The sequence below is a fragment of the Dasypus novemcinctus genome, chromosome 3 (assembly GCF_030445035.2).
Source record: "Dasypus novemcinctus isolate mDasNov1 chromosome 3, mDasNov1.1.hap2, whole genome shotgun sequence".
Lineage (NCBI taxonomy): Eukaryota > Metazoa > Chordata > Mammalia > Cingulata > Dasypodidae > Dasypus > Dasypus novemcinctus.
Window position 1 is genome coordinate 122,333,764 of NC_080675.1, and position 26,438 is coordinate 122,360,201.

At 40.6% G+C, this 26,438-nt stretch overlaps 1 protein-coding gene across 4 annotated transcripts in view; it reads left to right on the forward strand.

The window, feature by feature from the left end:
- The window catches only part of LOC101427879 (long-chain fatty acid transport protein 2-like), a 65,700-nt gene that overhangs the window by 30,394 nt on the left and 8,868 nt on the right, over positions 1-26,438 (forward strand). For all 4 annotated transcript variants that reach the window (XR_011648425.1, XM_058294178.2, XM_058294181.2 and 1 more), the window contains 3 exons: positions 3,422-3,580; positions 6,695-6,819; positions 18,887-19,081. Coding sequence is in view for 3 of the 4 variants with exons in the window: in XM_058294178.2 (XP_058150161.1) it covers positions 3,422-3,580; positions 6,695-6,819; positions 18,887-19,081 (479 nt within the window). In the remaining variant the exon portion in view is untranslated. The remainder of the gene's footprint in view (positions 1-3,421; positions 3,581-6,694; positions 6,820-18,886; positions 19,082-26,438) is intronic.

Genomic DNA, 26,438 nt, shown 5'->3' on the forward strand with positions numbered 1-26,438 from the left:
TTTCTAAGCAAGAAATGAGATTTTCAGGAAATACTAAAGGGTGTGCTAGAGCCTGAAAAGAAAAGACAGGAGAGAGGGGCCTGGAAGAGAGTCTAGAAATGAAGATTCTATCAATAAATTAACTAAAAAAATGTCAAAAGAGTGGTAAAAATAAAATATGACAGATGAAACTCAAATAGTCAAGAATAAACTTAACCAATGATGTAAATTAAAGCACTTGTATTCAGAAAACTGCAAACCAATGTTAAAACAAAAATAAAAAGCCCTAAATAACTGGAAGAACATTCCAGGCTCATGGATTCGAAGACTAAATATCATTAAGATGTCAGTTCTACTCAAACTGATATACAGATTTAATGCAATCCCGATAAAAGTTCCACCAGCATTAAAGAAAAAATTGAAAACATGATCATTAAATTTATTCGGAAGGGTAAGGAATCCTGAATAGCCAAAAACATCATAAAAAAGAAAAGTGAACCCTCATCTCCAGACTTTAAATCACAATACCTACCTACAGTGGTAAAAACAGCATGGTACTGGCCTAAAGACAGACACAATAGACCAATGGAAGCAAATTTATGGTTCAAAAACAGACCCTCACAGGTATGGTCAAGTGATTTTTGACTAGCCTGTCAAATTCACACAGCTCGGGCAGAACAATCCATTCAACAAATGGTGCTGAAAGAAGTGGATATCCATAGCTGAAAGAAGGAAAGAGGACCCCTATCTCACACCTTGTCCAAAAATTAACTCAAAATGTATCAAAAAACTGAAAATAAAAGCACGAACCATAAAACTTCTAGAAGAAATTATTGGAAAATATCTTCAGGACCTGGTGGTGATATAGGCTATGGGTGGGGGGGCTGTTCATATATTCGTAGATAACCTGAGCGGTATGTTTTCTGTGCAGTGCATTTGGCACAGTGAGACCTGCAGCCCTGCCCTTGGTAACTATGACAACAACTCCAGTCCCAGAGAAACAATTTAGCAATGCAAACTCTATAAAAATGCAGACCAAATGTGCTAAAAGCTTATCTAGAATGTATGAAGTCCATGCTAAAAGCATACCTAGGATGTGGAAGATATATGCTAATTCAAGCCTATTGAGCACTGAAACAAAAGAACCATTTAGCCTTTCCTCTCTGTATAACAGGAACTCAAAAATCTGGTTCTGTGCTCAGGTTGGAAACAGAAAGCTCCCGAGACCAGCGGGCCATCAATAAATCATTTTTTCCTTCTCAAAATCATTCCTGAGTCCTGGCCATTCTATATGCAAATAATCAAATCTCTCTTGACTTCTGAACAGTGGTAGATGGTAGATTTTTAAAGGAGATAAGCAGAAGATTGAGTGGACTACTGATGTTTATTGTATGTAGAAGTTTTCATTAGCTTTACTGTAAAAGTGTGGAAATGTATGTAAAGAAATGAAGATTAGTTTGGTTTTCACATAAAGGAAGAAAATATTAATCAATGTAACCTGGCAGCTGACTGCCTCAGTCTCCCACTCCCAGGTTAAGCAGGAACAAAGGAAACCAGCTTAAGCCAGTCCTACAGGCAGTAAAAAAGATGCCCAAGAAAGAGCTAAGTCAATACCAATTCAGCTCTAAATTCCATTCCTTATTTGGCAAAGGAGAGCAGGTAAAAACTAAAATGCTTGGAATGTGATGGGGGAAGCGGTTAATCACAAACTTTTGCCCGGAAAAGTTAGATCTTCTTGGATAGGCTGTAACTTCTGAAGTATCCAATCTATGGAGAAACAGAAGAAGGGCTTGTGTGCTAGGCTTAGGGGTATAAATTGTGTCATTTTTCTTTGTTCGGGGTGCCAGCCACTTTTTCTGGTTGTGTGCCCCTTCTTGCAAGATTGAGAATAAATTCTTTTCTTCTCGACAGTCAACATGAGCCTTATTTTCTTCCAGAAGAAGATTTCTTTCTAACATGTATATAGTAGATGGTAAGAAATAGTGATTAACAGCTAGTTTATAAATGGGGATGTGGCTGAAAATGGTAGTCTAGTTACACAAATGCCAACTGACAAAATGCTAGAGAATAATCTAGGAACTGGGTAGCACAGTAAACCAAGAGGTGGATGAGAATTGTGGTTGATGGTACAGATGCAAAAGTGTCCTTTGTTAGCTAGAGCAAATGTATATCACTACTGCAGGGTGTTGGGAATGTGGAGAAGCATGGAAAAAATACAACCGGAGTGACCTGTGGACTGTAGTTAGTAGTAGTAATATAATATTCTTGCATCTATGCGAAAGATGTACTGTGTTGATACTGAGGCAGTATGGAAAATGTGAGCCAAATGTACACTATGGACATGGTAATAATCAGATGATATTATTTTATCTGTACCAAATGATATACCACATTGTAGTGTGTTGATGGAGGGGTGTAGTTTGGGAATTCTGCACATGCACATGATTGTTTTATAAGTTTACAACTTCTGTCATAAAGAATATATTTAAAAAATAATAATAGGGTGGGTTGGGGAAAAGACACACCAAATGTAAAATAAGGACTATGATTAATAGTAAGATTTTGACAATATTCTTTCATAATTTGTAACAATCATCTCATGACAATGCAAGGTGTTGGTGGAGGGTTGATGTATGGGACCCCTGATGATGTTATGCATGTTTGCTTTGTAAGTTCACAACTTTTACTATCCACCTAATTGTTTATGTATGTTCATATATAAGTGATAAAAAGCTAATAGGGTGGGTTGGGGGAAAACTACTTTGTTTAGTAGTAATATTTTGACAATGCTGTTTAATTATTAGTTAAAAAGTTTTAACAACAATGCAAGTTATTACAGATAGGTGAGTTATGAGAATTCTATATGATGTTATATATGTTTGTAAGTTCACAACTATTATACACTTATTATTTATGTATGTTTATGTATAAGTGATATACTTCAATAAATTTTGAAAATTAAAAATAAAAAAATAGTCATTATGAATATTAAATGAAATATTTGAAAATACATTGCAATGTGTTAGGCAAAGAGCTTTAATGCAATAGACATCCATTCCCTTCTCTTCCCTTTCTATTCAGATTACTACTGTAATAATTGTCTAACTCAGGATCCAGACAAATACAGCCTCCCACCTGTTTTAGTAAATAAAGTTTAATCAGAACATAGCCATGCTCATTCATTTACATATGTCTATGGCTGCTTTGGGGCTCAATGGCAGAGTTGAGTAGTGGCAATGGAGACCTATGGCTCACAAGTCCTAAAGCATTTATTCTCCGGTCCTTCACAGAAAAATTTACTGACTCCTGGTCTTTCTGGTCATGGCCCTCCCCGGTGCAATTCTGTAAACACAGGATAATGAATCTTCCTAAACCAGATCTTTCTCCTACACTACATGAGCCAATCCTGGCTCATTCACGAATGCTTTTGTATCTTGCAAAGGTCTCCCAAAAGCTGCCGTGGTCAATCATCATCGCCTCTGGTCTGTACCTTTCTTCATTAATATAAGTGGGATTAAGGAAAATGATGTCATCTATATCACTTTGCCATTGTACCACGCTGCTGCACTTATGTTTGGAGTTTACGGATGTATCTTTAAAGGTAAGCTGACCTTGAAAGGTAAGTTTATGTATGTTAATGAAGCTACATAAACAAGTAGAGATCAATACACAGTCACATCTACTCATAAAGTAAAGCAATAAAAATCTGGCTGTTTTTCTTTGTGTCTGCTAGGAATGCTGTTTAATTCTACATTAATAACAAAGCTGTTTGGCTTATACCTCATATGCAAGTATCTTAAATTTTCTCATCTTTGCTTGTCTAATAATATAATACTATAATTACTCAATACTATAATTATATCCAAGAGGAAACTCCTTTAAAATAGTTTAGATCTTTATCCAGATTAAAATGCTTGAGTCTTAAATTCATTAAATAGTTCTACTGTGTCATTTCCTTCCTCAGAAATCTGCATGTTGGTCTGCATCAACATCTGGTTTAAACTTCTTCTGTTGTCCCTATTCTACTTAATTCTCCATATTCTCATAATTCTTCAACTCTGGTCAGAATATCTGACTTGGGCGGCGGACTTGGCCCAGTGGTTAGGGCATCCATCTACCACATGAGAGGTCCATGGTTCAAACCCCAGGCCTCCTTGACCTGTGTGGAGCTGGCCCATGAGCAGTGCTGATGCGCACAAGGAGTACCGTGCCACGCAGGGGTGTCCCCACGTAGGGGAGCCCTACGCGCAAAGAATACACCCACTAAGGAGAGTCGCTCAGCGCAAAAGAAAGTGCAGCCTGCCCAGGAATGCTGCTGCGCACAAGGAGAACTGACACAACAAGATGATGCAACAAAAAGAAACACAGATTCCCGTGCCACTAACAACAACAGAAGCGGACAAAGAACACGCAGCAAATAGACACAGAGAACAGATAACCGGGGTGGGAGGAGGAAGGGGAGAGAAATAAATAAATAAATCTTAAAAAAAAAAGAATATCTGACTTGTCATCTCTTCTCTTTCCTTCTTAAGTTTTTACCATTCAAATTAGAGTTGCCGTTCACTCTCCTTGCGGTAAGGATTTAATGCTGTTTTTATACATCGAGGCTCAGGCCAATATCTGCCTCTTCTAGGAAGCCATCTCTAACTCTGAGCTAAAGAATTACTAAGTTAACTTTTTCTCCCATGCGGCATTTCATTTTACATTACGAGATCTATTTGTCCAAGCCCCCACTTCTTTCACTTGGTCAGCTAATTGATCAACGGTAAAACATCCTTAGTCCAGCCACTGAACTGACTTCTGAATCAGCAAGGAATGCCGGGGTCTGGTTATATTGCTCTGCCCTTCAAGAACAGGGTCAAATCAATCGTTTTTCCTCTTTCACTTAAGCACGATAAAGACATGCTGAAGAAAATGTCTCCTCTTCTGAAACATTGGACTTTGTGTATTTAGGAGTAAAAATAATCTAAGAACGTAAAAAAAAATTGTGAGATTTAAAAAATTTCACTTTTACATTTCATCCCTATAATTGGATTAAATATGACATTTTTACCCATTGTATTAGATTCATAATTGCTACCACTAAATCAGTGCTTAAAGTGTTGTAGAATTTGTGAGAGGTTCAATTATTTGCATAAAGAAAGGCCAGGACTCAGGAATGATTTTGAGAAAGAAAAGTGATTTATTGATGGCCAGCCGGACTCGGGAGCTTTCTTTTTCAAACCCGAGCCCCGAACAAGCATTTTGAGTTCCTTTTATACAGAGGAAGGGCTAAAGAATTCTTTGTTTCAGTGCTCAGTAGGTTTGAATTAGCGTATATCTTCCACATCCTAGATAAGCTTTTAGCATGGACTTCATACATTCTAGATAAGCTTTTAGCACATTTGGTTTACATTTCCCCTGAATATTTAAAGTTTATAGAGTTTGCATTGATAAACTGTTTCCTGGGACTGGAGTCATTGCCATGGTTACCAGGGGCAAGGCTGCAGCCCCTCACCATCCCACACCCCCCAGTCAGGACAGACAGCGTAGGTTAAGGTTATCTCCGAAGAGACAAAGAGTCTCCCACCCATAGCCCACATCAAAAACAGTGCACATTTATTATCTTATGGTTCTGGAGGTCGGACGTTCTGAAATCCAGGAGTTGGCAGAGCTGCATTCCTTCCTCCTTTCAAGAGGGCATCACTCCAACCTATTGTTTCAATCCTCTTATCCCTGTCCACTTTGACCTACTTGCCTCCTCCTTATAAGGGCCTTTATGATTACACTGGGCCCACCCAGAGTATCTGGGATTATCTTCCCATCTCAAAGCCCTTATTTACAACTATAAAATCCTTTTGCCATGTAAAGTAACATTTTCATAGACTGTTGGGATTAGGACATGGATAAAATTGGGGACCATTATTCTGTCTGTCACACCCATCAAAAAGGAATACTATCAGGGAGCCGAGGTGGCTCAGTGGTTGAGCTCCAACTTCCCATATACAAGGCCCCAGGTTCAGTCCCCGGCCCTGGTACCACAAAAAAAAAAAAAAAAAAAAAAAGAATAAAAAGAATAAAGGATTACTATCGCCTACTTGCTCAAGACCCTGGCTCTCCACTGCCTACAGAATTGGGTATGGCTGTTCCACCTGGCATTCCCAAGATCTCCATGTTTACACCCCTAGTTTCTTCTCCAGTTTCCTCTCCCATGATCTGTCCACCCTTCACCACCCCAAGTCGCCAGGCAGACTGAGTCGTGGCTGTACCCCCTCCCAGACTCTCCTATCTTTAAGTTTGAGTTTTCCCCTCTGCCTGAAATCCTCCATCTCTCTCTACTTTCATTTATCAAGACCTAAGGTAATTTCCTGACTCCATCAGAAGGTCTTTCTCAGCCCTTCTTCCCAAACAGAATTAATCTACATACAAACAGACACACACACACACACACACACACTCCCTTTAGGGCCTCCTTTAACTCTCTTACTTACTGCCTGCGACTTGTATTAGAAAGACTTTTGCATACATCTTCTCTCCAAGATTTGAAGATTCTATCGGAAAAAAAAAAATGTCCTATTCATTTTTTGTACTCTGTGTAATAGGTAATCAATACTTGTTAGTAAATATAATTCACTTTGTAATCTCTACCTTTCAAAGATGACAAATTAAATATAACTGGGGGGATTTTTTGTAGCATTTCTCTGTTGACACCTTTCTACGCCTTCTTTGTTTGTAGGTGCTACTCTTGTTTTGAGGACCAAATTTTCAGCCAGCCAGTTTTGGGATGACTGCAGAAAATACAGTGTCACTGTCATTCTGTATATTGGTGAACTGCTTCGGTATTTATGCAACACACCCCAGGTAATACTCCCCGTGTTTCAATACCTTATTGAAATGGATAAGCTGGGAATTCAAGTTACTGTGAATTATGCTAGGCTTCAGCTCATTCATTTAAACTACAATTGTTTGTCATGATAAAGAGTTTGGCACCACACCTACTCTGCAGAGAGGGTCTATTAGGTGGGAACTGCTATTTATTCCCTGCCCCTTTTTCTGCTTTAGTGTCTTTCTGCTACTTAGCATATCCTCCACTCCCCTCTCTGCCTGGTAAAAGCTTACTCACTGTCAAAGCCCATTTCAAATGCTAACCTCATCTTTTAAACCTTTTCCTGTTGTTGTAGAGAAGTAGGGTGTACGCAGTATTGAAGGCCGGGACATGAGAACTCTGAGAAGGAAGTTGATTTATTTCGACAGGCCGGTCTCGGTGGATTCCTGTCCTAATAAAATCCGAGCTCCAAATAGACTTTTGGGTTCCCTTTTATACAGAAAAGATATAAGGGTTGGGAGTTAAATGGTGCCCTTTTGAAAGAAAACGACTTTGCTTGTTAGTTAAGTGTTTGTCTGAATACCACATAGGTTTTGAATTAAAGTACCCCCCACAGTTCAGGTGAGCTTGAATTAGCATATCCTCCACATTTCAGGTGAGCTTGAATTTAAATCTCCCCCACATTCCATCTGGATGCAGCTTTGAATACACATTCAGTCTTACATCCTTTCTGAACATTCAAAGACTGTAGGGCCTATGTTACTTATTTGGATTTCTAGAGACTAGGTACGCTTGGAAACAATTTTGAATTTATGCACAGGCTATGTTACTGTCACTCCAACCAAAGTCAGCACTCCCTTCCTCTACCTCATTTTTTTTTTTTTAATAATTTGTTTTGGTATTAACTCTGCCTCTCTCTGTCTCTTCTTTTTAAGATTTATTTATTTACTTCCTTATTATTTATTTTATTTATCCCTTCCCACCCACCCCCAGATGATTCTCTCATCTCTCTGCTCAATGTTTGCTCATTTTCTCCAGGAGGCACTGGGAACTGAACCTGGAACCTCCCACATGGAGGCAAGGGCTCAACAGCCTGAGCCACATCTGCTCACCATGGGGTATGGCATCTGCTGACTTGTGGCATCTGCTCATTTCAGCAGGTGCGGCATCTAGCTTATTATGGCAGGTGCGGTGTCTGCTCATCTTCCTTAGTAGGCACTAGGACCTCCCGTGTGGTGGGCAAGCACCCAACTGGTTGAGTCACACCCACTTCCCCACCTCCCTCATTTTATTTCTTTTTTTTTTAAAGATAAATAGATCATACATATGTTATTTTTAAAAATATCAGAGGTTCCCATAAACCCCACCCTCCACACACCCTACCTCTTCCACATCAAAAACTTCTTTCATTAGTGTGGTACATTCATTGCATTTCATGAATACGTTTTGAGCACTGCTACACAGCATGGATTATAGTTTACAGATCCATTCCATTCAGTGTGTTATGGCAGGATATATCTGTCTCTGCAGTATCATTCAGGACAACTCCAAATCTCGAAAATGCCCCCATATCATACCTCTTTTTCCCTCTCCCTACCTTCAGCAACTCCTGTGGCCACTGTCTCCACATCAATGATAAAATTTCTTCTATTGCTAGAGTCACATAATTCCATAGTAGAATACCACTAAATCCACTCGAACCCATATTATATTCCTCCATCATGAGTATGGTGATGCCTTCTCCACCTCTAAATTGAGAGGGGACGTAGGTCCCACATGGCTGATGGATGGTATTCTCTGGCTTCCAGCTGTAGACTCTCAGTTTCCTGGTGTGGTGGTTGACCATCCTCACCTCCGTGTTAGCTGATCTGTATAGGTCCACCTACCAGAGAGTAGGTGTTGCAACTCTGCTGAGAATCAGGACCCAGGTGGCACATAGACATTCAAGTCTCCTGAGCAAACACCATACCCAGCACCAAGCACAGGTTAACCCCCATCACATTGCAGGTATTTGTCTTCCTGCCTCCCATCCTCTCTAGGCTGTAGAATCGTTCATGGCAGGGACCACATCATGTCTCCTTTCTCTCTCTTTTAACAAAGGCATGCACTAAATTTTTGCTTAATGTAGTTCAATGAGTACTCTTCCATGAGGACTTGAAACGTACCAACCAAGTGAATATGTCAGTTTGTTACGAACAGACGTCCCAAGGTCACTCCACCGTGCTTGCAGATATCCAGATATCCTTTCAGGGTTGAACACAAGAACTCGTCCTGCCCAGTGTCTCAGCCAAATAGAAATCTGATGACCTGCCTTGGAATGAAATTAGGGTTTCTCGACAGTGACACTGCTGACATTTCGAGGCCATTGATTCTTTCCTGTGTAGGCTTGTCCTCTGCATTAAAAGCAACATCTTTAGTTTCTACCCACAAGATGCCAGTAGTATACTCCACCCCACCACAGTCCTGACAATCAGAATGTCTCCAGGCAAGTAAAAATCACCGCCAGGTGAGATTCACTGGACTAGCTAATACAGTAAACTCACCATATTCTAATTCATTTCATTCATTCAATCAGCAGAAAACAACCTCAAAGGATCACTAAATTGAAAAATTACTTTGTATAAGCATCTGTTATGTTCAACTTATATACTGGCTGCTGTGTGACATAGGAAGAAATATAAAATTCTCTCTCCCAGCTTTCTCTCGCTTTCTCTCTCTTTCTCTCTCTGCCTCATGTCATTCATTATCAGCCCAAATGTCACCTCCTCAGAAGCCCCTCCTACCAATCATCGGATATGCCCTTCACTGCCATCTCATTACTGCTGCTCATGATAGTATCATCTTCTGACATATTACAGGTTTGTATGGTTATTTCCATCTCCCCCATTAAATGAAAGTTCCACAAGAGCGCCTAGATCTGGATCTGGCACATCATAGGCACTCAACAAATTTTGTTGAATGAACCTCTAAATTCTTGCCACTGAAAAGCATATAGTTGAGTTGAAGGAGGTAATACGTTCCCCTAGAAGTTCAGGCTTAGCACATATTATTCTGTTTTTTTTGGCTGGATTAACAGAATCATGGCTCAGGGTCAGAATTACCTGTGAGCTGGTTTGAAATCTTTCTACAGCAATTTCTGCTGATGTCACTAAGGAATGTTTTTCACATTAGACTACATATTCATCCTGGTCCTCAAGATTGCATGCCTCTCTGTTAAAACCCAGTAATCCATATGGGGCCACTGCCTTCATGGCACCCCTTTGTCAGTCTGAAATCTCCTGGAGAGACTCATGTTATTTATTTGTCCTAATGGGCCCCTTTGGACTTGAGGAAAAGAGACATTTGGGCATCACTCTCTGCAGGCTCACACACACGTTTCCACCTTGTCAAATTTTTCTTAATGTTGTCTCAGAATGATTCTGGAAAACAAAAACAGTTTGGGTTTTATATCTTCAGAGTATTTTATTATTTGGTGTACGTTTCATGGATGACCCCTAATCTAGAGGTAGATTTGGAGTTCTCATTTGCTCTTGCTTCTCCAAATACCTGAATTCCAGTTTATGGGAAAATACTTTAAAGAATTTTATGAAATGATTACAGCAACCTCAAAAAATTTTCAGTTAAAGATTTTAAAAAGTCATAGGTCACCATAGGAGTACACATTCTGTGGCCTTAAAGGGAGCTTAAAGAATAATTATATCCAAAGGACCTCTCAGAAATGGATAAATATTAGAACTGATGGTGGAGGGCTCTGCTTAATGTAACCAGGGACTTTCTCACTCTTAGAGCTGCTTGCAGGAATAGGCTGTCCCTGGACGGCTACCACCTCCACCAGCCCCAGGTACGGATATCAGAGGGGCTGCTCCTGTCTTAGTTGAACAACTAACTTAATAAGACCCATCCACAGACAGGGCAGCTCTCAGGAGAATCTGGGCCAATATCAAGGAAGTAGAGGCCACTACTATTTTGCTTCCTTTTTCTGAACCATATTCAGTAGTTCCATTAGTAGAGCAGAGGCCTATGGGGGAGGAGCTTCCAGCCAACCTTAGTTCAATGGTTTTGTCAGCTCAGTGGACTTGATATAGTGGAAGCATGAACTCAGGAGGCAGCAGACCTCAATCCTGACTCGGCCACTTGAGCAAGATGTTAACCTCTCTAAATCTGTTTTCCAGCAACCAAAAGGGGAAACACGATAGTACCTACCTCACAAGGGGGTTGGGGAGGACCAAATGAGATGATGTACACAAAGTACTTAGCTAAGTATCAGAAACTTAATAAATACTCAACAAATTGTAGCCATTATTATTATTTTCAGTGTGTGACAGTATATAGATCATAGTAGGTGTTCAATAAATATTTGTTGAATGAATTAATGAAAATTCTGCCCAGTGCACACAAGGGAAGAAATAAGAGAAGAAATTCAAATTAGTCAGATAATCACTCTGAGCTAAGGTTGAAAATGGGTTGGATGAAGCTATCAACTTCAAATTATAAATAAATAGTCATTATCCATTTTGTAATTTTAACTTTATATTTTTTAGAGTAGTTGAAGGTTCACAGAAAAATCATGCAGCTAGTAAAGTCCTTTATCCATTTTACCTGTCTTGTATTTATATGTTTGACCTTAGCCCAACTCCTTGGTCATCAAGTCTGGTACATTTCGAATGTTGTATAGTTGTCAGGTCCATTTTGTTTGTGTAGTTGCCTAGGAAAACAATGTCATCTAAGAACAAATTACTTATTGAAACACAGAACATTGCTAAAGCTGAGTGTTTATCTACTTCAAAAAAGGGCCAGCATGAGGCTTTATGCTCCTTTCTGAGAAAGCAAACAGGATGGCAGGAGGGGGAAGGAAGAAGGAGGTGGAAAGAAAAGGACAAAGAAAAAGAGTCCCAGGGGCCACACACACAAGTCATGATATTTGGACTGGAAAATAAGGTAGATCACAATGCTGAAAGACCAAATCAACAGAACTCTCTTCCCTAGAGTTGTCTACCATCCTTCACAAGTTAGGTGACCTCTGCGGTCCCTGGTGAGTTAAAATTTCTGTGTCTGCTTGACCTACATTCCACAGGAAAAGAGAATGGAGGGGTTTGTAGCCACACAGAGTAGGGAGAGACCAGTTCAAACAATGGGGTCCAGGGCCAGGGCAGGCCAGAGGAAAGAGGGAAGGAGAGCAGAAATCAGGGAAGGTCTGCCAGAGAAGATGAGTACTGAAGGGTGCAGAGAAGTTTTCCAAAGAAGGACTCTGGTTAGCAGGAAGCACTTGTGCAGAGCAGTGGAATGAAGGACCCGTCATGCTGGGAACTGGGAAAACCATTACAGGAGGCAAAACTGGTTGGCTGGGCTGGGGCCAAGTGGCAAGAGCATAACTAGGCTGTGACTTAACTGTAAATGTCTCAAAACATCAATAATGAACTTTACGTGGAACAATGACAAGGCAGATGGCTTTTCTAAAGGGCCCTTTGGCTACACCAGGGGCAAGGAAAAATTACTCTTCTTTAAAGCAGGCAGATTGAGCCTCATCCTTTCATTTCTGCCAGTGGGGTGCTTTCTTTTCTCCTCACAGAGTCTGGCAGAAGTATAGCACATTAATTTTTTAGAACGTGGACTCTGGAACTCTGGTTTCTAAGATGGTGAAGACTTTCTGTCCCTTTCACTTCTTGGACGCCACCCAAAACCAAGGAAGATAAAAGGACATACAAGCGCCTAAGAAACACCATCTAAGAAACTAGGAGACATCATAACCATGGACTATGTCGTATCTACAGCTAGAAAACTGAAAGATGAAGGCGGCTTTCTTAGTAGGACTGAGGAAAGTAAAACTTAAGAGGCAGGTTCAGAAAGAAGGAAGCCGATTGACTTCCTGAAGGCTGAGTAGTGGAGGTACCCAGTACCACTCAAGGTGAGGGTGAGGTATCAGGCTTGAAAACAAGATTGTTTGAATGTCTGTGAAGGAAGAGCTAGACCTGCCACCACCCTCCTACATCCCTGAGGTTCCAGGAGGTTTACTCTCTGGAGAAGATCAAGACAAGCTTCTAACACAAAGACCCTAAAAGCAGAGGAGCGCAGGGGCCAGGCACTGAGAGCAGATTGAATATATGTCTACACACTGACCAGAGACCCCAGCTCCCTTTCCCTACACACGTCCCGAACCCCAGGAGCCAGGTTTATACTTGTAGACAGGAGACCAGAGGAGGGTCACTACTAGAGTTAAACTTTCCCAGAAAAGACCTACAGAAATAGACGGGCTCACTGGCCCATCGCCAACCTGGCTGTGCAGCCCACCAGGCGGTATCCCCTCCTCAGCACACAGAGCTGCCAAAACATCCCTTTGTTACCTTGCTCGTAAATATATACAGCCATCAAGGATCACCAACACCTGAGGAAAGCCTCTAACTAGAAAGATCATGGAAAGAAAAGAAGAAATAGTATCAATTCAGGGAACAGGAGGAAACTGAACAAAGGCCTATAGTTAATACCCTCAAAGAGATTGCAAGAGATATTGTTTCCACCAAACAAAGATAATGTGATACCAAAGAAATCAGAGAATAACAGCTGCTGAAATATGAAAAGCACCATTTAAAATTTTTTAATTATTAGGAAGATTGTTAAAGTTGAGAAATCTTACAGAAAGTTGAACAAAAAGATAAAGTGATAGACATGAGGAAAGACAAGAAAAGTAGAACAACAACCAAGAGGCCCAGCATCTAATTAATAGGAAATGAAAAAAAGAACAGAGAAAATGGATAGGAAGAAATTAGGCAAGAAATCATATGAGTACATGATATAAGGTAATACAATAATACAAAACATAAACAAAGCTTCCCAAGACTGATGGACAGGACTCTGCAGATTGAAAGGACCCATTGATTGCCTGATACAGTGAATGAAAAGAAAAAATAGTAAGGAAAAAAAATACCATGATGAAATTCCAGAAAACCAAAAATAAAGAGAAGATTCTGAAAGAGTAGCATTTGACTTGCCAACAGAGGCTCTGGAAGCTGAAAAGCAAAGGAGCATGACTTCAAACTATGTAAAAACAAAATATAAATTTTTTTTAAAATGCTATGTAAAAGTTGTTGCCCATCTAGAATCCTATATTCAGTCAAATTATCAATCAAGTGTACAATAAGAATATTTTCAGACATTGAGACACTCAAAAAAACTTAGTTTATACCTTCCTTCAGGAAGTTACTGGAGAAAGTGCTCCACCCCAACAGGAGAGCAAAAGAAGAGAGGAAGACACAGTCTACAGGAAAGGGAGGCCAGAGAGCAACCAGTCCATGTTAGAGCAGAAGGCTAAACTTTAAAATAATGGGAAAAAAAATTATCTGATAGACTTCACCATGAAGAAAATTTTTATCGAGAGGTTGTTGGAAGGTTGAAAACACTTAAAATTAGAAACCAAAAGCACCAAGCAAATGGGTGGGGAGACAGTTAATTCCAGGAAAAACAAAAATTTGTTCAAGAACTTAGGGTATATTACCTGGCTTATCAGTGGTGTATTATGGGCAAAACAATGTGAGCACTAAATACTGATTTAATAAAAAATTGTAATATTGGAAATGTGAAGAAGAAAAAGGGAGGGAGCTTCATTCTCATGTATCATGATAGGAAATCAATGAATGTCTAAAAATTGATGAATCAGGAGATGGCAGTATAAGCATTTAAATTAGGAATTGGGGGTAGCGGATGTAGCTCAGTGGTGGAGTGCCTGCTTACCATGTATGAGGTCCTGCGTTCAATCCCCAGTACCTCCTAAAAAACAAATAAAATAAAACAAATTAGGAATTAGGAATAGTATAAACATTTAAATTAGGAGTAAGAAGAAACAGCTTAAAGAATTAAAATTGTTAGCTTCTGAGTGCTAAACTGGGAGCAAGAGATGGGAACAGATAAGTGAAATGAACAGCATTCTTTATTTAAAGCATTTCCATACTACTTGATTTTTTTTTAAAGATTTATTTATTTATTTATTTCTGTTCCCTTCCCCCTGCCCTACCCCGGTTGTCTGTTCTCTGTGTCTATTTGCTGCGTCTTATTTGTCCACTTCTGTTGTCATCAGTGGCACGGGAATCTGTGTTTCTTTTCATTGCGTCATCCTGTTGTGTCAGCTCTCCCTGTGTGCGGCGCCATTCCTGGGCAGGCTGCACTTTCTTTTGCACTGGGCGGCTCTCCTTACAGGGCACATTCCTTGCTCATGGGGCTCCCCTATGCAGGGGACCTCTAAGATGCCCCAGAATCCCCCAGTTTTTGTCCACAGACATTTCTAACCTAAGCCTTAATCCCTCCTGCTGGTGTAATAAAATCCCTCGGTTGTATGATGAAAACTGAGCTTGTGGTATTGTGATCGTGAGCCCAGCTACCTGCGGCTCTCAGGTGACAGATGCACCTGTGAGGCCAGCCAGCTTCAACACACCAAGGCACCTTAAGTCCTGCCTTTGTGCAGGTGTCCTGGCATTAACTGTACACAGGGAAATGGAGGGTTTCCTTGTTAAAGTGATTCCTTTTGCTGCAGAGATTACACTCTTTTTTTTTTTGGTTTTTATAAAGGGTATTTATTTGGGGTAAGAGCTTACAGATACCAGGCCATAAAGCATAAGTTACTTCCCTCACCAAAGTCTATTTTCATGTGTTGGGGCAAGGTGGCTGCCAACAATCTGCAAAGGTTCAAGCTTCCTGGGTTCCTCTCTTCACAGGACTTGCTTCTTTTTTTTTTTTCTTTTTTTTTTTTATTGATTTTGTAAAAATATTACATTAAAAAAAAATATGAGGTCCCATTCAACCCCACCACCCCCACCCCACTACTCCCCCCCAGCAACCCTCACTCCCATCATCATGACACATCCATTGCATTTGGTAAGCTCATCTCTGGGAATCTCTGCACCTCATGGTCAAAGGTCCACATCATAGCCCATACTCTCCCCCATTCCATCCAGTGGGCCCTGGGAGGATTTACAATGTCCGGTGATTGCCCCTGAAGCACCATCCAGGGCAACTCCAAGTCCCAAAGGCGCCTCCACCTCTCATCTCTTCCTGCCATTCCCCATACCCATCAGCCACCATGTCCACTTTTCCCACTCCAATGCCACCTTTTCTCTGTGGACCTTGGATTGGTTGTGTCTGTTGCACCTCTACGTCAAGAGGAGGCTCAGATTCCACATGGATACTGGATGCAATCCTCCTGCTTTCAGTTGTAGGCACTCTAGGCTCCCTGGTGTGGTGGTTGTCCTTCTTCAACTCCATCTTAGCTGAGCGAGGTGAGTCCAATAAATCAGATTGTAGGAGCTGGAGTCTGTTGAGGCTCAGGGCCTGGCTATCATATTATCAGTCCAGAGATTCAAATCCCCTAAATATATCTTAAACCCCAACACCAACTACAATTCCAGTAAAGTAGCATGAAAGTCTTATGAAAGAGATTACACTCTTTGCAAAGCTCAGGTCCAAGGCATGGTGGGTGATATAAGGATAGAATTGGCATCAAAGGAGCTTACAGTCTAGTGAAGGAAATAGATGTCATCACCCATTAGCTATGGAAGTGAGGGGAGCAGGCATATCTCAGGGTTGAGCGCCTGCTCTGTTGGAACTGGGTTCAGTCCCCGGTACCTCCTAAAAAAATAATTAATTTTTTAGAATATGGAAATGCACGAAGGGGTGGGAGAAGGGAGAAGGGCTGATTGTAGCTGTGGGGGGTAAGTAAGGTCCTGGGTATGCTTATTGGCCTGGGAGCAGGTAAGCAGCCAAGTCAGGTGGATCCTTTTGAGTGCTAATAAGTAATCCTCAAATATCTTGGAAAGGTAGTGAGGGTGGCAGCATGGGGGCGGGGGTTGTGTCAGGAAAGTTAAAAATTCTTACTGAGCAACATAATGCCTCGTGGACAGTGTCACCCTGTAATTCATTATCCAAATAGACATTTTGAAGGGTGAAAGGAACGTGATTAGTAATCCACCAGAGGACAGCCATGAAGAAGGCCTGGCCCTAGTCAACCCTACAGATGGCCACCCTACCTGCAGGCACTGGTAATTATAGAAGGGAAATGATTTAATGACCTCAGGACCTCAGGAGCTGCTTAGGAGAATAGAGTCCTTCTCAGTCAGAAGCTCTAGGACTCCTACACGTTCAAAGAGCTTCTCAGGGGACTCTCCTCGACACCCTGATAAGAAGCACCAGCCTGGGAAGCAGATGTGGCTCAAGCGATTGGGCTCCTGTCTACCAAATAGGAGGTCAGGGCTCAATTCCCAGGCCTCCTGGTGAAGGCAAGCCGGCCCGAGCAGAGAGCTGGCCCACGTGGAGTGCTGCCCCACACGGAGAACTGGCACAGCAAGATGACACAACGAAAAGAGACACAGAGGAGAGACAATAAGACGCCGCAGACCACGGAGCTCAGGTTGCACAAGAGAATGAGTGCATCTCTCCCTCTCCACAAGGGTTCAGGATCAGTTCCCAGTGCCACCTAAAGAGAAGAGAAGCAGACACAGAAGACACACAGCGAATGTACACAGGAGCAGACAGTGAGCCCAAATAACTGGGAGAGGAGAGAGAAGTAAGTCATTTAAGAAATGCAGCACCGGCCTGGGGTCACACATCTTTCTTTGCACCAGGAGTTCTTCACCTTTATTGTTCCACGGATCCCTTACTAAGTCCACACTATACCGTGTATTATTTAATAAATATATCACACCCACACCAACATGTCCCCAAAAGAAGTTTGTTTTTATTGCAGTTAAGCTCAGGGGGGCCCAGTTTTTACCAGCAACCAGTATGTGTCTACCTCATCAGGCAGGACTCCTTAACCAGCTTCACCACCAACAAGCACCTGACAAAATCACTGTACATGTAGGTTACTAACCACTTCCCCGCCTAGAAACCTCTTCAGGGCGTGTTTTCTTTTGTTTTAACAGAACTGCTGGCCTCCGTCTTTCAACACTTCTTTCAAAAAGGAACTCTCGCTCCAAAATCACTTCACAGTCATTTCACAGTATAGGAAACAATGTAGAAAATCTCTTAAGAGCATTTGCTCAAAGTTAGTTACTGTTGGATTTTAAAAAAAAGAACATTTGATGTGAGAGGAGAGGCCTCATGACCTAGCACTTCTACCCTTTTCTATTCTGTTTTCTATTAGAAAGAAGGTCATAGACTAACAGAATGTGCACATTAAAATTGTACTTACTTATCTCTTCCACAAGATGTCATCTCCTTGAGGATATAAACGACCTTATTAATACAAAAAATCATTAAAACCTCTCTAGGTTTGGACATATTTGAAGGGGCCTCATAAATGATTCTGGTCGAATGAAAAAGCACCCTCGTCCTGGCCCACCTCCCTCGAAGGCAAAAAGCTCTCAATTCAGTTTTTACACTCAAAGCAGCTTTTCCTTTGTGATTTTTGTTTCTAGCAAAGCATGTTCCTCCCTGGCACCTCAGACACCTGGGAGCCAGCTTCCCCCTTCTCTTGCCCTTCCCAGCCCATGGGGACAGTTTCCTTGTCTTGGTTCGGCCTCTACGTGGCCTGTTTAATAAGGGAATGGCCGCGTTCCTCCAGGCCCTGCAGGCCTAGCAGTGCTGCTCTCTAATGACTTTTTGGAAAATGGCTCTCTCTTTGGACTGTGTTCTCAGCCATCGTTGAGGTCAAGTGAAAATCATTGCTTCAGCGTGAAAGACGCAACCCCGGGCCCTACTGGGGAGAGATGATCAGTCTCTGACACATCTTTCCTATGTGGGCTCTTCTTTCTGGCAAGTACTGAGACTCACCAGCATTATCAAGAAAACTATTAACACATTATTCTAACTTAAGATTGGATGTGGGAGAAATATTGATATCATCTAGTTCCATCAGATCATTTCATCTTGCCCCTTAAAAATCAAAGTGGAAAATCCAAGTCTTTGGTTGTTAAATCAGATTCTAGCTGCCAGGCCACACTGGATATATATGGGAGGGAGGTCCAGGGAATCAGGTGTGTGTATAAGTGGAAATAAAAGGCGTGTTCTGAGGTGAATTTATAATCAACATAAGTGTGTAAAAATATACAGGCAATAATCAACACATAGATACAGACTGCAGAAATGTTTCAGTTTCACCTTCTTCTCTCCTTACCACAGAAACCAAATGATCATGATCATAAAGTGAGAGTGGCAGTAGGAATTGGATTGCGAGGAGATGTTTGGAGAGAGTTCATCAATAGATTTGGGAATATCAACATTTATGAAGGCTATGCTGCCACTGAAGGAACTATTGGATTTCTGAATTATACAAGAAAGATCGGGGCTGTTGGAAGAGTAAACTACCTACAGAGAGTAAGTACATTGAAAAATGAGAGGATATGTAGCCAGTTTTCAGAAATTAGAGATTTCTTAAAAAGCTACCCCACATGAAAATATAGAATGGTGCAGCCATTGTGGAGGACAGTTTCGTGTTTCCTCAGGAAGCTAACTGAAGAATTGCCTTATGCTCTGGCAATCCCACTGCTAGGAAAATACCCAGAAGAATCGAAAGCAGGGACACAAACAGATTTTTGTTGTAGCAGCATATCACAACATAGAATTTCCCCTTCTAACCACGTTCAAATAAATAATTCATGGCTGTTAATTATATTCACAATGTTGTGCTATCATCACCATCATCCATTATAAAAGTTCTTCCATCGCCCTAAATAGAAATGCTGTAAAATTTAAGCAACTAACTCCCTATTCCCTGACCTCTACCATGGCCTCTAGTAACCTTATTCCAATTATTTCATATCAGTGAGAAGTGTCCTTTGTGCCTGGCTTGTCTCTCAGCTTGATTGTATTCAAGGTTCATTTATGTTGTCACTTGTATCAGACCTTCGTTTGTTTTTACAGCTGAATAATATTCCATTGCATGTATATATATTACATTTTGGATATCCATTCATCAGTTGATAGACACTTGAATTACCCCCATCTCTTGGAAATTGTACATAATGCCACTATGAACATTGGTGGACAAATATCTTTTTTGAGTCCCTGCTTTTAATTCATTTTGATATGTACTTAAACAGTGAGATTCCTGGGTCATAAGTGTAATTCTACACTTTATTTTCAGTGGAACTGCTAAATTGTCTTCCACAGAGGCGTCACCATTTTTACATTCCCATCAACACTGAAAGAGTATTTCTATTTCCCCACTTCCAACACATGTGATTTTCTGTTTTTTTAGTAGTAGCCACTCTAGTGAGTGAGAAATGGTATTTCATTGTGCTTTTGATTAGTGTTTCCTAATAGCTAATGATGTTGAGCATCATTTCCTGTGCTTTTGGCCATTTGTATATCTCCTTTGGAGAAATATCTACTCAGGTCTTTTGCCCACTTTTTAATCGGGTTGTTTGTCTTGCTGTTGTCTGGCTGTAGAATTTATATATCTATTCTAGATATTAAACCCTTATGGAGATATGTGGATGCGGTTTCCAAATATTTTCTCCCATTCTATACGGTGTTTTGTTGATATTGTTTTTACTTTCATGATAAAGTCCTTTAATGCATAAGTTTTTAATCAGGATGAGGTCCCATTTATCTATTGTTTTTTCATTTGTTTCTTATGCTTTGGGTGTGAAGTTTAAGAACCCATCACCTAACACAAGGTCCTGAAGATACCCTCTGACTTTTCTTTCTGGTTTTTATATTTAGGTTTTTGATCCATTTTGAGTAGATTGTTGTACGAGGTGTGAGGTAGGAGTCTACCTTCATTCTTTTGCATAGGAGATCCAGTTTTCCCAGCACCATTTGTTGAACACAGTATCCTATCCCAATTGAGTGGACTTGGCAGCCTTGTCAAAAATCAACTGTGGGAGTAGATGTGGCTCAAGGAGTTGAGCACCTGCCTCCCATATGGGAGGTCCCAGGTTCATTTCCAAGTGCCTCCTAGAGAAGACAAACAAACAACAAGCAGAGAACATGGAGCCATCAAGCAAACAATGAGCATTGAGCAAAAATCAAACAATGAGGGAAAAAAAACAAATTAATGAGCAAAAACAATAAGCAGACAACAAGCAAAAATAACAAGCAAGACAATGAGCAATGAACAAACAAGCAAAAACCAAATGAGCAGGGAGTGGCAGTGGCACAAGCAGTAAAACACCTATCTCCCACATGGGAGGTCCCAGGTTTGGTTCCTAGGGCCTCCTAAAGAAAAAACAATAAGTAAAAAACAACAACAACAAAAAGAACAGACAATGAGTAAAGACAATGAGAAAGCAACGAGCAAAGCAAACACCATCTCAGGTTTTGTTTTGTTTTTTTATGAAGAAAACTTATTAAAACTTATTTAAAAACATAAAGAAATTAACTGACCAAAAATATGAGGGTTGGTTTCTAAACTCAAAATTCAATTCTCCTGGTCTAAATGTTTGTCCTTTTCCCAGTGCCATGCTCTTTACTTTTATTTATTTTTTTACTTATAGGGCCCAGGTTTTGGACCCAGGACTTCATATGTAGGAAGCCAGCACACAATCACTAAGCCACATCCGCTCCCCTGAGTTGGGTTTTTCATTTGTCTGCTTTTTGTTTGTTGTTTGTTTTCTGTTTTTAGGAGGCACCAAGAACTGAACCTGGGGCCTCCCATTTGGGAAGCAGGTGATCAACTGCTTGAGCCACATGCACACCCCTGCCTTGCTCTTTTGATCCTGTACCTTTGTAACAAGTATTAAGATCAGGAAGTAAGAGTCCTCTTCTGTTCTTCTTTTTCAAGATGGTTTTGACTATTCACGGCTTCTTACCTTTCCATAAAACTCTGGTTGGCTTTTCCATTTCTGCAGAGAAGGCTGTTGTACTTTTTATTGGAATTGCATTGAATCTGTCAATCATGTTTGGTAGACTCGACATCTTAACAATATTTAGTCTTCTATTACATAAAGATGGAATGCTCTTTCCATTTCTTTATTTCTTCTTGGATTCTTTCAGGAACGTTTTATAGTTTTCCAAGTAGAAGTCCTTTATATCCTTGTTTAGATTTATTCCTAAATATTTGATTCTTTAGTTGCTTTTAGAAAGGGAATTTTTTCTTGATTTCCTCTCCAGATTGTTCATTACTGTTGTACAGAAACACTACTGATTTTTGCTTGTTGATCTTGTACCCTGCCACTTTTCTGCATTTCTTTACTAGCTCTAGTAACTTTGTTTGTTGTAGATTTTTCAGGATTTTACTTCCTATGTATAGGACCATGACATCAGCAAATAAGGAAGTTTTACTTATTCCCTTCCAATTTAGAGGCCTTTTATTTCCTTTTCTTGCCTAATTACTGTGGCTGGAACTTCCAGTACAATGTTGATTAAGGGTGGTGACAGTGGTAATTCGTGTCTTGTTAGTGATCGTACAGGGAAAGCTTTCAGTCTTTCTTTCATCATTAAGTAGGATGTCATCTGTGGGTTTTTCAAATATGGCCTTTATCATATTGAGGCAGTTTACTTTTATTCCTAGTTTTCTAAGTATTTTTGTCAAGAAGGGGTATTGAATTTGTCAGATGTTTTTTCTGCATCAATTAAGATAATGTGGGGTATTTTTCTTCATTCTGTCAATGTTATATTACATAATTGATTTTCTTATGTTGAACCACCCTTGCATACCAGGAAGAAATCCCACGTGATCACGGTGTATAGTTCTTTTAATGTGCTGCTGGATTTGGTTTCCTAGTATTTTGTTGAGTATTTTTGCATCTATATTCATAAGGAATATTAGCCTTTAATTTTCTTTTCTTGTGGTATATTTATCTGGCTTTACTCTTAGGGTGATGTTGGCAGCATAGAATGAGTGAGGAAGTTTTCCCTTCAAGTTTTTTGGAAGAGTTTGAAGTCAAAATTCAGAACTTCTTCATGGATGGTTTCTGGATTTTTATCTTGATCCTTTAGATGGGCCATCATTTCTTCTTTCTTTGTCTTTAATATTTTATTGCACACTGTACATTTTAATATTTTAAAGTGTTACCTCTGGGAGGTCGTCCCTGAGCTGTCTGTTTCTTAAGTTTGTATCCTGCTAATGATATGAGAGAGATTTCCTGAAGGAACAACAACAACAAAAAAAACCAAAGCAAAAAGCACCTTTCAGAGTCTTTACATATTGACTATGTTTTGGCTGATAGTTTCTCTCAGAGCTTAGCCCTATTCTCAAGAGAACCATCTCACAGTAAATGCAAAGTACAGGATCCTCTCTCTCTTATGTGAGCCTGCATGGAGCCATGGAACCTGCTTCTTTTCTTGGGCTTGTGCTTGCTCATGGCTTTGGGAAGTCCCCCATTTACAGTTGACAAAAGTTCAAATACCCCCCTACTCCTTTTGAAATAAACTTTTATCCCCTCCTGGGTGCTCTATTGTATCACTTAATGCAAGTAGCCCTTTCAACGAGGCGGCTTGGACTCTTGTTTCTTGCACTGCTTTAGCTGTCTGCAGGCTGCTTTTCTACCTTCAGGACAAGTTTCCTGTTTCAGTCTTTCAGTCTACCACTGGATAGGTTCACACTGACATACAGGCACCCCAGTGTATACACAGTGGTTACTCTGGTCAGGAACCCACAGTGGGAGTACAGGATGGCTCTACACTGTGTTAGGAGAAGGAGGGCCTAGCAAGAATGTCAGGAGGTACTCCTACTGTGTTAAAACTGCTTTTTCTTGATTTGGCCCTCAAAGTTACTATGACCCTTTAACTGTTTTCTGGAATTTTGAGAAAGATGGCTCTTCCAGTTTTTGCTAGTTGCTCAGATTATTCTCTGGTAGACAAAACCCTGGAACATCTTAACACCCCTAAATGTTCAACCAGAAATCCCGGCATCAGCATTTTTGTTGTTGTTTTTGTTGTTTTATATATATACATTTTTCAATCTCCCCCCCCCCCCCAAGATGGCTCCCATGTCCCTCTGCTCCTTGGACTGCTCGTCTACTTTAGGACACACTAGATACCAAACCCAGGATCTTCTGTGTGGGAGGTGAGTGCCCAACCACTTGAGCCACTTTTGCTCCCTGCTGGTTGCATCATCTGCTCATTGAGGCAGTTGTGGCATCTGCTTATTGCAGTGCCTGCTTGTCTTCTTTATGAGACACTGGGAATCAAACCCAGGACCTCCCATGTGGGAGGCATGCCCAACTGCTTGAACCACATCTGTTCCTGGCATCAGTGTTTTTAAAAACTATAGGGGATCTGGTGTGATTAAGGGGTTGAGTGCCTGCTTACCACATGGGAGGTCCCGGGTTAGGTTCCCAATGTCTCCTAAAAACAAACAAAGGAAAGGAACGACAAGCAAACAAATGACAAAAAACACCTCAAGGGAGCCATGTGGCTCGGTGGTTGAGCGTCGGCTTCAGCCCCTCAAAAACACAAAACAAAAAACTATGTAACCAGGCTCTAGAACCACTCTCTTAGTCTTTCAAGAGAGCTGGGGTACATCCCAGTTCCAGGATCTGATGAACATATGTGTTTAACTAATTTCCACCAGGATAATATTTATTATTTTTATACCAGCTTCTATAGCAGTCTTTTTACCCTCTCAGTCACTTGATTACCTGTTTCTCTGGACAATCCATTCGCCTCTTTCATGGTCAAGCCATCAGTCTTCCAGATAACCTATATTTTTCAAAATACCAGGAATGTTTAGAGAATGCTGAGCCTGCATTGGCTTGAGCACTCAACTGCTGTCACTGGAGACAGCCCATCCTGCCTGGATATGCAGCAGCCGCACTGGAGCTCCCCAGTAACCTGCATCCCCACGGGCTGACCAGCAGAGTAGAGAGCTCTGACTCGAGTTCAACTCCCAGCTCTACCAAATACTGGCTGAGTGACTTCAGGAAAGTTACTTATATTCCTTAAGCCTCAGTTTCATGATCTGTAAAAGAGAGATAAATAGAGAAAATATGAGCCCAGTCACTGGCCAAAATCCATTGTTAATAAGGGAAAAGAATTGTTGGAAGAATTAAATTTAAATAACTTATGAAAGAACCCTTAGAGGCTAGTAGCCCCAATACCTGTAAGATAACAGCTAGCCTTCAATAATTATTAGCTATAGTGATTACTGTCACTAAGTTCCTGATCTCAAGGCAAGTCCAAGGAGCCTCTCTGACAATGACAGCCAAACCTGTACTGCGCAGGTTGTCCACTGCCCTCCAGACCTGTGCCATCCCGTATGGTAGTCGTTAGCTGCATGTAACTACTTAAATTTAAATTATGCACATTACATTTAAAATTTAGTTCTCCATCCATACTAGCCACATTTTAAGTGCTCAGTGGCCACATGTGACTACCATATTGAGCAATCCAGGTATGAGACATTTCCATCATGGCAGAAAATTTGATGGGGCAGCACTGCTACAATGGAGAATTGATTTCCTATTCCCAACTGGAAACACTTCTGAGAGGGTCAGTCTTTTGTAGTAAGCCCAGTTTAACCTGTACTAGTCAAAACCTTAGGAACCCAGGCTAACTGCAATTGAAAAAAGGGGAGGTCTGGGGAGCAGGTGTGGCTCAAGAAGTTGGGGGGGAGCAGGTATGGCTCAAGAAGTTGGGCGCCTGCCTCCTACATGGGAAGTCCTGGGTTTCCGTTCCCAGTGCCACCTAAAGAAAAAAAAAAAAACAGACAACAAGCAAAAAAAGAAATGAGGAAAAAAAACAAAAACAAGCAATGATTAAAATCAAGCAGACAACAAGCAAAAATATTTTTAAACATTGAATTGTACACTTTAAAATGTGTGAATTATAAGATTTGTGAACTGTATGTGAATAAAATCATTTAAAAAAAAAAAAGATGAGACCTTTCTCCAAGCATTCAGAGATGTTTCTTACAATTTCCAGCTGGTCTAAGAACAAATAAAATTGAGACATTTTACAAGATATCTATATTTCTGCTATTAACCCTCCAAAGGGTGGGTTACAAAACAAAGCTGAGAACTTTAGAGGCTGGCATCATATACTACTAGTTCTTTGCATCCTCACACATTGATTGCCATGTTTTATAGCAGTTTTAAACAAAGCCTTTTTTTCTTATTTTAAAAAGGAAGGTGTCCCTGCAAATAATATAGAAAGAAGAGTTAGTTACTACCCAGAAAATTTTTTATATTCTTGCAAATAAACTGATCTACATTAGTTGGTATGGATGTTCCTTGTCTTTTAATGACATTATAAATTTGAAATGGGCACAGTAATTATGGGTATTAGTAAAATCCACTTACTGTCATATTTGCAGTTTCCTGTCAACAAAGGAAAATATGCTCATTGCTCTTATGAAAATACTTAAATTTAAATTCTTATGCCATTGAATTATAGTATATATTAAATATAATGGAGTTTTAATCAATCTAAAGTCATGAGAATGAAATACTTATGCCATTGAACCCTAACATATTTGAGAAATGTCCTTGGAGATGTGAAACTCCTAACAATAGCGTACTGATAAAAGGTTATACAAGGTTAAAAACTGGGAAGCGGATGTGGCTCAACTGATAGCGCTTCCGCCTACCATACTGGAAGTCCATGGTTCGATACCCAGGGCCTTCTGGCCCATGTGGTGAGCTGGCCCATGTAGAATGCTACCATGTGCAAATAGTGACACCCTGCACAGGGGTGCCCCCCACGCAAGGAGTGCAGCCCTGAGCAGGAACTCAGCCATCCGGGAGTGGTACTGCCCACACAGAGAGCTGATGCAACAAGATGATACAAC